The sequence below is a fragment of the Astyanax mexicanus genome, chromosome 5 (assembly GCF_023375975.1).
Source record: "Astyanax mexicanus isolate ESR-SI-001 chromosome 5, AstMex3_surface, whole genome shotgun sequence".
NCBI classification, from domain to species: Eukaryota; Metazoa; Chordata; class Actinopteri; order Characiformes; family Acestrorhamphidae; genus Astyanax; species Astyanax mexicanus.
In genome coordinates this window covers 40,554,084-40,565,921 of record NC_064412.1, presented here as the reverse complement: position 1 = coordinate 40,565,921, position 11,838 = coordinate 40,554,084, and the positions used below count along the sequence as shown (strand labels likewise).

At 36.9% G+C, this 11,838-nt stretch overlaps 1 protein-coding gene across 1 annotated transcript; it reads right to left on the bottom strand.

The window, feature by feature from the left end:
• Positions 1-7,998: 7,998 nt before the first annotated feature.
• Positions 7,999-11,514, bottom strand: LOC111193672 (ermin-like). The gene is made up of 2 exons (XM_022675100.2): positions 11,289-11,514; positions 7,999-9,329 (listed from the first exon to the last, which is right to left on the bottom strand). Exons 1-2 carry the CDS (start codon positions 11,437-11,439, stop codon positions 8,902-8,904), a joined length of 579 nt encoding a protein of 192 aa, XP_022530821.2. The 5' UTR covers positions 11,440-11,514; the 3' UTR covers positions 7,999-8,901.
• Between the last annotated feature and the right edge of the window lie 324 nt (positions 11,515-11,838).

Below are 11,838 nucleotides of genomic sequence, written 5' to 3'. Positions count from 1 at the left end.
TGATTGATAGGTTTGGTTGTTTGAAGAGAAGCTCTTCACCAGCATAGTTTAAACTATTTCAGCAGGACAATGCTCGTATGCATACTGCTGTCATCTTAAGAGCTAGCCTTGAAGTAAGATGCTATCAGTACTAGCCCTCCACCCACACAGGTCACACTGTGCATAGGGCACCAACAAAAATCATTAATTAATTATTATTATATTAATTATTATTAATTATGAATCATTATATTAATAGTAATCATAATAACAACATATTTACAATAAAAATAATAAGTTTTGAGTAAACGTCTAAACAGCGTATTACAGTAGCCCTATGCACAGAGGAGGTGAGGGAAAAGCTGCTTGTGCTTCTTGTGCAGAGATTAAAAAGGTAAAAAAAGAAATTAAATTTACAGCTCAATAAACACAATTTAATAAGGTCTAGTCAACAAATATACACTAGCCAAACAACCACATATCTGCAAAAAATTATACATTTTGGAAATGCACACCCTTTCTCTTATTAAAAATAAAATACATCTGTTTTCAGGTTAAATCCACTATTTTTTATGTATATATTGCAATTTAAAGTCTCATTAAGAAGAAAAAAATATTATAATGAAAAACACTTTCTATAGTATTAATCATATTTAAATTTAAATGATATTACTGTTGGAATTTGGAAAAATGGAATGGCAAATTAGAAAAAATCCCTATTTGGTTATATGTAGACCAGAAATTTGACTCCTAAAAAGTAACAAAATCAAAATATTATCAAATGAAGTCTTGAAAAACATATTAATTATAGTAATAGTATTAATTATGTATGTTTCAAGTAATAATTCTGTAAGTAAGAATCTGAATTAATGGGGTGGCAAATGTAGAGTCCTTTAAAACATAAAACATAAAGGGTTATCAAATCACACCACTAAATTCGTAAAATTTCTCATTCTCACATTTTCAAGGTATATGTTTCAAATAATATTACTGTAGCTTTTCTAAATAATAGACATCAAACCTTGGAAAAATGTCTTTGTTTTTTTTTCAAAATTTTGGAGTCTATAAAACAAGCAAAACCTTTTTATTAAATGAACTCTTTGCATACAGTTAATGATATAAGTATCAAGTGATATTACTGTAGAAATGTGGAGTAATTGGATGCCAAACCTAAAAATAAATTAGTCCAGTTAATCAAATAACACCACTAATTCATAAATGGGGAGGGCCTGGGACACCCAAATGGCTAGTACAGGTCCTGCATCCTATGCTATGGCCAACACCACATCACTAGACCTACACCTGATTGAAAATATGTGGAATGCTTTTGGACAAGCTATTAACACTCCTCCCCTAGCACAAGATCTGCAGGAATGGTGCGAGAACATTCAAGCTGCATGGAATGGAATACCGTAGGACTCCATTAGGAACCTCTACAACTCCTTGCTGAGACACCTGGCATGTTGTGTTACGCATGAGTTACACACTACTCCTGCATATGCAGTGCAATAAATATTGCCCATATCAGTCATTGTACCATGTATCTTCCCTCTAAATAGCATTGAAATCCCACACTTCCTTCTAGGGGCAGCTATTCTTTTAATTATAAATGTATTATGGGTTATTATTTATATGGAAAGGAGAAAATGCGCATCTGCTTTTTGGTCTAAATTGGCCGGGACTGCCACCTTCTCATTCCTGCTGTACTGGTGGGCCCAAATGGACCAGATAAATGCCTGAGGACAGCTATGGCATTTCTAACAACCTGCTAGATTATAAAGAGTGAAAGAGAGAAAGATAGAGAGAGACACCAAGATAGAAAGAGAGCAAGATGTGAGAGAGATGTGGCTGAAGATGAAAGCTAACTGTTACATTATGTGACTAAAGGTTAATTGGGGCGAGGGTTGGGGGAGAGGGGACGTTTGAGGGGATGGACGCTGACCAGGAAGTTGATCTGACCCCTGGTCTGTGGACACCTCGCCATGCCATGCACACACACACTCCACTGTCGCCATGCCACTCTGACATTTGTCACTATTCAAATGGTGCCAAGTTACGTCTGAGACTAGCCTGGCCGAAAAGAGCACCCCTCCATCTCTTTCATTGATACAACACCCACACACACACACCAGACACACCACCTGCAAAGACTCATTTCAGGAAGGTAACTCCTTCAACCCCATAACGTAATTTTAATGGACTGGACAGAGTAGGCGTACAGTATCTCCCTAACATTTAGCTGATGGTTTATCTAATGTTAGCAATGTTAATAATTGTGTGAACACTGTGTAAACTTACCTCAACATTCTCTCTGTAGTAATTTAATCCACAAACTCAACATTGCAGCAAACTAGCTATAATAAATGATTTATGTGGTATTGAATATAATTGGCAAGCATCAGGGAGCCCATATTAAAAGCAGGAGACTCGCGAAACTTCTTCAGTTGTACAATGGGGGGGGGGTGTTGTGGGCGGGCGGTTCGGTTTGCCGCCGGTCTGGCTGAAAGTCCACCCTCTTTCACTAGGTCTGCCTAACAACAGAGCGATCTATATTCTGATTGGCTCAACGACAGTACATTATAATATACAGCCGATGGATTGGCAAACGTGAGAAATACCATGTGTGGCATGTGAGTGTGTGAACTCGCTGAGGTGCGAGTGTCACAGGCTCAAAGCGTGAGACTTGAGAACACTGTACATCACTAACATGACTTATTGTATGATGAGCATTCAGATTTGTAAAACAGATTCTACAACAACAAATATTGGTAAAATGCTCAAAAGCAGAACAATAGAAGGCTCAAAGTGGTCCAGCAGACCACTTCTAATCTTGGATCGTGCTGCATGCCATCAGCAGCCAGAGTCAAAGAGAACAAAATTTGCCATGCTCTCTCTGGGTGGGTAAACGATGCTCTCTCCTCTCGTCACTTCCGTTTTTAGATTATGAATGGATGGGGTAATTGGTCTTCCAAAGTGGGGAAAAATTATTTAATAAAATAAATATAAAAAGGGCATTTAATAAAAAAGACACAAAAAAAAATACAAAAATGACACAAAATGTTGTAAAAAGAAAATATACATAGTGGCATGAAAAAGTATTTGCCCCCCTACAGATTTCTTTTGTTTTTGTTTTTTGTCATACTGATATATTTTCAATTATCAAACAAACTTTAATATCACAGCATCTCAATCAGACTTTGACTAGGGCACTCCAAAACCTTCATTATGTTTTTTTAATCATTCAAAGGTGGACTTGTTTGTGTGCTTTGGTCATTGTCCTGCTCTAGAACCCAAGTACACCTGAGCTTGAGGTCACGAACTGATAGTAGGACATTCTTCTTCAGGATTGTCTGGTAAACAGCAGAATTTCTAGATCCATCTGTTACAGCAAGTTTCCCAGACCATTACACTACCACCACCATGTTTTATGTTCAGTGTGATGTTTTTCTTCTGAAATTATGTGTTTTACGCCAGATGTGACGGGACACACACCATCCAAAAGTTCCACGTTTGTCAAATCAGTCCAAAGAATATTTTTACAAAGTCCTCGGGTCCAGAATGTTTTTTTGCCAAAGGTGAGACGGGCCGTTGTGTTCTTTTTGGTCAGCAGTGAGCCACTCCTGGGAAGGTTCACCAGTGTTCCATGTTTTCTCCATTTGTAAATAATAATAATTCTCACTGTGGTCTGCCTTATAAATTACTTTGTTACTTCAAAAACAGATGTTTCTCATCTGATTTTTAATTTCTTCAGATCGCGGCATAATGTTTTGATTTTTTAAATCTTTTAGCTGCTTTATGTTGTCATACAGGTTCTATTTAAATGATTTCTTAATTATAGACATCTGCCAGTAATCCAGCCTGGTTGTAGCCAGTTTTCCAAAAATGTGATTAATCACAGTTCATTTTGATAAAAATTCAAAAACAATAGAAATCTTTAAGGAGGCAAATACTTTTTTATGTCACTGTATGAACATGATATCCATTAATTGGCAAGAAAATTACACTATGGACTGCTGCAAAATTCTACATGGGTCTGTAATGCTACAGACTGGAACTGTACTGTCTTAAGCGATAAATCCAGGTAGCTCTTGAGTGTGGCCTGGTGGTGAGCACTTCAACCCTGCCTTTGCTGTGGAGTGACACACTGCCTCAACTGCTGGTGTGTTGATCTGTGGAACCACTGCATACAACATACAGGGCAGTAGAGGAATGTGAGACATTACAAACTATTTGTGATATGTCTATATATTGTATTATTGTCTAGTTTATTTTTGTCTTTAAGTCTTTAACCTAAAAAAAATGGCTTATGTAAAATTGTATGTGTCGATGGAGAATTAGTTTACTATGCTGTGTAACTGCCAGCTTACTGTACATATGATAATAAAACTCTTGAATTCTGAATAACAAGGGATGGTATTTTCACTCTCTAATGAGAATAAGTAAGTAATTATAAGATAATTATGCTGTTCATGCGTGTTTGGCTTGTGAGCAGCAGATATACAGACAATTTTGAACATCATACAGTACATTAAATATAAAAGTATAGCAGGTCACACAGACACATTTCCAGACATCCCAAGTTGCAAAAGTTGATTCAGGGAGGTTATCCACCTCCTTTCTCTCACTCACTGAACAAATCCCGTCTGGGAGGGGGGAAAAACATTGCCTGCCCACACTAAAAACTGATTGGCTGTCTCACAGACTATTTGCAGAGAACAGGCCAATCAGAACCCTCTCTGTTTTCTCTCTCTCCTTCCCACACGCGATTAGAGAAAAAAGTCTGTCGCCTGTGTGCGCGTTTGTGTGCAGTGCACTCTTGGGGCACTCATTCTGAATTCCGGGAGATTATATGTGACTCGCGGGCATCAGGGAGCCACTACCGAAATGCGGGAGACTCCCGCAGCTTCAGGGAGACTTGGTTTGTCTGCATTTCAGCAATTTGTGGCCTCTAACTAAATATCTGACTGCAGTGAGTGTGCTAGCATTGGCCTGCTCATCCTGCTAACAGTGTAAGTAAAGTGTAAATAAAATTTATTGAATTTTAACACTAAACAAAGCCTATTAGGGATTTAAAAAAAAAAGTTTTTTAACGTTTTTCCTTCGTCAATATTAAAAGACGTAATGCAACCATAATTCAACATTTATTCAGTGTTCATTTATTTATAGTCCACAAACATTTACAATTTATTTTTATTTATGGGTTCTGTTATTTAGCCTCCGATGCCCTGTTGCTTAACTCCACTCTGTGCATAATTCATCTTTGCACTGTGAAAATATTCATAACATTGTCTTACATACTGTAAAAATGAAAGAAAAAGTTTAATCAGACTATTCTTATAACACTATTTTACTTTCATGCTGACTTTTATAGATATTATTTTCTTTTTCTTTTGTTAAATATATAAAAAGCAGAATGATGAGTCACGCTTTTGTCTTGGAGACATCCAACAAATCTGTGTGTGGAGGCACCAAAGTTAGTGCTAAGATCAACAATTAGTTGTTACAGAATCGGTACAGAATCATGTTGTGAGGTGCAATTTCATATGGTGCAAGATCAGCCTTGGTTCTCATTACATAACATTATAAAGGTCCTAATAGGATATAATAATAATAATAATAAGGACAATGCTCTCCACATACCGCTGCCATTTAAAAAGCTTGTCCTTATGCCATGGACAGCAACGTTGCCAGAAACATCTTTAATTGAAAATGTGTGGGATGTTATTGGACATGCTATCAACACTCCACCCTAAAGCAAAATCTGCAGAAACTGAGTGAGATTATATTATTATTTATATCCCACATGGGCTGAATTATCACAGGACTACATTAGGAACCTCTACAACTTCATTCTAAAACCACTTCTGTATGTGTAGCTCAATAAATATTACCCATATCAGACTAAGTTTAGAATAATTTATTTTTCCTGGTTTTGAACATCATAACCCCACACTTCCTTTCCATTCTGTAACAATGACAACATAAACATAAATGTGTTTGTAATATGTAGAAGGTATGAAATGCAGGGATTAATATATATTAATACATGAAATTGAGTTAGGCAGACAGGTTTATACTGCTTCATTTATAAGAAGGGGTGTCCATAAACATTTGAACATGCAGTAAAATGTATAAGTAAAATTGATGCCTAGTGCTTTGTGCGTTTGCATAACTTCCTGTGACTGAATCTTCGGACCAGTTTAAAACCAGTTCTGCTGGTTTCATTCCAGTTGTTGGACATAAGAAGCGGATGCAGGCTGAATGTCTGAAGAATTCAGTCTTATTGTGAAAATGGGGTGAAATACAGAATTATATCGCCATCTACTGTTGGAATAGGGTAACACTGAGTGCTGCACTATGAAAAAGTGGAAATAATTTCTCAGTGATTTGGAGCAAGACTTTATAGTTTTTCTCAGTCATTTTGTTGCATTTCTTAAATTTTCATTAATATTTGCACAGCAGTGAGAACATGTTTCATTACATTTTGTACAAATAGTACCAGCAGCTGAGGCCTGTACCTCACACAAAATCCTTTTTTCGTGTCCCACAAGTCACTAAACATGTCAGAGTCATCAGAGTGAAGAGACCTGTCACAGATTACAAACAGGACAGCCAAAATGCTCAGTCATGTAGTGATCAGCTTACTCTGTAATGATTTTCTCAGTACTAATGTTTTGATGACAGATTTAAAATGCATTAAAACAGCTGCACTTTTTCCTGAGTGGCATTTATTTCAGCAGTTGACAATTACACATTATCCTTAACCAAAACCAGATCAAAAGAAATTGGACAGAATTCACATATATGATTTTACTGTTTGTACAGTAATTTATTGATAGACCACGTAACACAGTTACACAGAAAAAAAAGACAGGACTGTCAGAGCACTGAATGTTGTCAGATATATCTATCTATCCTATAAAATGAAGTGTTACAGTGTTGCAGTAAGTATACTGTACTACAGCACAGAGTACATTGATGGATTACACACCTGTTCTCTCTACGAAATGTTTCAATTATTGATCTTCCAAAATTCAGCTTTACCCTTGATTGATAACATTGGAAACATGGCCACAAACTTCTCATCATTAGTGAAAGTCATGATTCACCTAACATGTAATCATCAACTGAGGAATTTCTTTTTATAGAAATGTATAGAATCTGCTTCACTTGTTTTCACAACTGGTTTAAACTGATTTAAATTGAATGAATTGTCTAATAAACTATTGACTGGATGTTCTGGTGGGGTAGAACAGTTCTTTACAGTAAAGTATAATACATTGTGATCTACAGGACAGTAGAGATTGATCATTTGATCAATCAGAATCATTCCAAATAATTTGCTGTTTGTATAAAATGAAGAAATGATTTATTTCATCTGCACAAGTGAATAAATGATGTTAATGAGGATAAAAATATGATTTAAAACAATGTTCACCACTGGATTAGCATAAATGTATAATCTGATAACAACTTGATTAAGGACTATTGAGGATACCTATTACAAATTGATAAGTGGCTAGTACATAAATTTGTGTCATTTTCTTAGGCCTGTGGAGCTATTGGATGATAAAGCATACCAGAGGCAATAAACAAAATTATTGTCATTTTAATAGAAATTTTAAGCCACTTTTATACATAATAGTAAAATAATGCAGTTGCAGCTTTTTTTACAGAGCAAAACACGTTTAGTAATAAGAATATTCAGATATTGGAATTTAAATATAATAAATGTCATAAATAAAGCATATTTTTTAAACAGTGAGCTCTCCTTGCTAACTATACAAAATATGCAGTATTCATCAACATTTCTTGAGGTAATTGCCATATATTATACAATAACATGATAGCATAACTATCGTGACAGGCTTACATGTGTCTTTTTTACTAATTATTTTATAAAAACAGCAATAATAATATACAATGATTTTATAAACATGTACAAAACAAATTTACTCAAGTTAGGATTATGTTTATAAAAAAAAAAAAGTAAATATGTCACAAAAATTCCTTTTTTTTTTTAAAGACCAGTTACAGACCATTCTCTGTAATGCGGAAAAAGTAAATGCAGTAATATGTCAAATGTAATTTTTCTCTCTCCTGCTGCCAGAAAGTTGTTTTTTTTTAGATGGCATGTTGTCATTGTTATTTTAAACATTAAACATCAAATTTACAATTTAAACGGTTTAATTTAAACTTTAATAGTCCACATATCTCTATTACAGTTCTTTTTTATAGTGTAGCATGCATTCAAGATTGCTTTACCAAATAAACCTTTAGTGAAGAACCTTTTCAGGGATTTGCATGAGGGTAAGGGTAAATGCTTTTTTTTACACCACTGTGGGTGGGTTTAAGTGTGTGAATGTATAGGAATATGGGAGTGTGCATATGTACTGGTGGTCTTTGTGTGTGTATGTGTTTGTGTTAATGGGTTTTACAGAGTGTATGCTTTAACATCACAGTCACCCAGGCCCTCTTATTTGGACTAAGTGGCAAAACACTCTTAACTTGGTTGTAAATCCTAAGTGTAACAGTCAAACTGGCAACCAACAATTAATAATAAACCAAGACAATGAACAGTGATCAATTCAAATACAAAGGATCTGTGAACATTAATATGTGTTCAGTAATCAGGTTTTCTGACACTTTTATGTATATGATTTAAACGCTGGGCAATAGGTTCTCAGATCTGGTCCTAGAGAAACACTGTCATGCTGCTTTTAGTGGTTTCCTGCAGTAACTTTTTTGTTTTTCAGTTTGAACCATCAATTACACAAGAGCTCCTCATATTCTGTCTTTTACAGCATCAAGAGTACTCCTCCCAGCTGTGATGTCACATGCATACCCTCTAGACTAGGTGCATTTATTCTTGTGTGTGTGTGTGTGTGTGTGTGTTTGTGTGTGTGAAGGTGCTCCACATTGCTACACACTCATCATGAATTCAAACTCATCTACCCTCTGCTGGGTGTTTCCTCTCTTGATCCTTCTGTAACTCACAGTGTTGTATTTGGACATTGGGGGTCCGCTTCTAGACCCCCGCCCTTTGCTCCTTCCTCTGCCCATGCCTGACCTTTGACTAGTCTGTGGAAAGTTCTGCGTATATTTCTCCGGCTGCAGACCATCCAGCCCATCCTTCTCATCCTCTTCCTCCTCCTCCCTTTCTCCCCCCTCTTCCTCCTGCCCTGTTTCATTCTCTCCATCAGCATTCTCTGCGGTGGTGATGTAGGTTTCCTCTTCCTCCATAATTTGCTCTGTATCATCATTGGGTGGGTCTCCGTCTCCTCCTCCACTATCAGTGTCACCTCCCAGCATCTGTGCTGATGTCCCTTCCTGTCCCACAGGTGCCAAGGCTGTGGTGTCAGTTAGGGACAAAACTTGTATTAGTTGTATTAGTTACATTTACAGCACTTGAAACAGTAGCTCACACTAACAAACATGGTTCCTTCTGTTTCTCTGCACACTTTATTATCCTCCTTTTACCCTGTTCTTCAATGGTCAGGACCCACAGGAGAGAAAACCACCACAGAGCAGCTGTTATTTGGATGGTGGGTCATTCTCAGGTGGTGTATGATGTGTTATTGGGTATTGTTCGTGGAACATCGAAGAACAGGGAGAAAGAAAGTAACATAAACAGCACAATGATAAATCCTGCACCTAACATCTGGGGTTACACATAGGACCCATAAGCTTTATTCACCTAAGTCACCATCGTCTACCAAAATGAGGCTGTGGGATACAGAAGCAGTGTTGTACCACTGGGTACTAGCAATGCCGGCTCACTGCTGCGCTCCCAAATGCACTTCTAGCTGTTCTCCCAGTTCTTCAGCTGTGACTTGATTAACCCTGAATGGGCAATTTCCTCGGTTTAATGTTAAAACGAGTTAGTCAAGCCATAGCTCTTTAGAGTTGCTTCCTTAGCTAGCTTACACAAGTGTACACTCGCATGCTAAGCTGGACTGTATTTGGCATTTAACGATTGTGTTAACATTCATTTTATTTCTGATTTGATATTACAGATTAACATGAACACAAAAGTAAGTTCAGAACATTTTATAAAAGCGTGTTTTTTTTAAGACACTGGTTGGAATAAGAAAGTTGAAGAATGATGTGTGCCCCTGTTATTTGCCTGGACTGTAGTTAGACGAACTACAAGGTATTTTTCTGCAGTCACTTAGTTAGCGAGTAACTATCTAGCTAGCAAGCTAGCTATCACGCCAGTTGCTGTAGCCTTCCCTTCCACCATACTCTACTTTCCCACTTACTTATTTTTGCCCACACAACACTGGTAACCTCCTCCACCTAACAGCTGAGGTGCAGTGGCCATTTATTATCCAATCATCAACATTACCCCTAACGTGAAGGTCTGACACCTACCACCTATGTTGGTTTGGTCATTTATGATCTGACATTTATCCCAAAATTGAAGACCCAACACCTAACAGCTAGGTTGCTGTTGCCTGGATAATAAAGTATGCAGAGAAACAGAAGGACTACAGTCTTTATTTATAGAACTACAAAATGTCCTATATGCTCAGTGGAAATTAAAAAAACGTACAATGGGTGTAGAAATAAGGTGCTTTTCATAATGTTACGCTTGACTGGTGTATCTGTCCAAGACTGAAATAATCATTTTTGAAACCAGCTGCCAGTTCCTCTGCATTTTGTCTAAGGACTTTGGTTAACCTCAAGTCTGGATGGTACAGTATTTGGCATAAGATGCAAATCTGCTTTGTGGAATTTTAATTTGATTTGAATAAACAAACTTGCTGGCTTCTGGTACTGGAAGAAGCTTAAAAAGCTGTTTTATCATTTCTGACAGTGACTACTGATTATGTAACACATATCACAATTATATAGCTTAGATAAACACAATTGTATCTGTATACACACACAATCACACACACACACATACAAGTGATATGTTGACCATTATATTTTATTTCCTTTACTTCCAATTGCGACTAAAAGGAGCATAGTTTCTTTTCACAACTTATTTTTTTTCTGTTTAAGAATTTTACATAATTTATACAAAATGTAAATTTTAGAAATCCTTTAAATACTCACGAAGGTTAGTCATTATTCAGTAACATACTTTATTTACTATGTCTTTAGTCTAAATTCAGTAAATACATTTTTACAGTACATTTTGTCATTTTATCTTTAATCCCATTCATACATGAAACACAAGCTAACTCAGAATGCTAACACCCACTGTAAAACCCATTATACTCATTAGCCTCACTTTTCAGTGAATGCTAACACAAATCTCTCTGGCAGTGATTAATAGTGATTAATAGTAACTCCTGTACCTTGGTTACTGCTGCTCTGTGGATGTTTCTGTGATCCAGAGGGCTTTTCAGACTCTGGCGTGTGGTCAGCAGGCTGTGAAGGTAGTGGTGGAGGAAGTGTTTGATGGTCAGCCATTGTCTCCTGTGCTGTACAATGTGATCTTAGGTCCATCTGTAACTCTCTCTCTTCTGTCTCCTGCACTAAGTAGTCTGTATCACACTGGGCAAACACACACACACACACACACACACAGGCCTTGTTTGCATGCTCATGAGCTTTTCAGCTGTACTGCCTGGAGAAGGAATCTGGGGTGGGGTTAGATGCGGCTGTGCCTTTACCCTTCTAAACAATAATAGTGGTAACCTTTTTCTGATATTTCAATATATTGAGTATATTCAATATGTTGATCAGCCAGTTAATAATACCACCCCTCCTGACGTCCAACCATCTCTTTCTGCGGCTCAGCCAATTATCTCTCCCTTCTGCCCTGCCTCTAAACCCATACATCACCCAGTGCCCCTTCAAACTACCCCTCCATTTTTTTCCTTTTTTTAAATTTGAGCAGAGAGT

Bases quoted from the DNA above. Each gene is read 5' to 3' on its own strand.
- LOC111193672 (XM_022675100.2), bottom strand. From the start codon at position 11,439: ATGGACCTAAGATCACATTGTACAGCACAGGAGACAATGGCTGACCAT. The intron at 9,330-11,288 runs GTACAGGAGTTA...CTGACACCACAG, and splicing joins ACAGAGCAGCAGTAACCAAG to CCTTGGCACCTGTGGGACAG.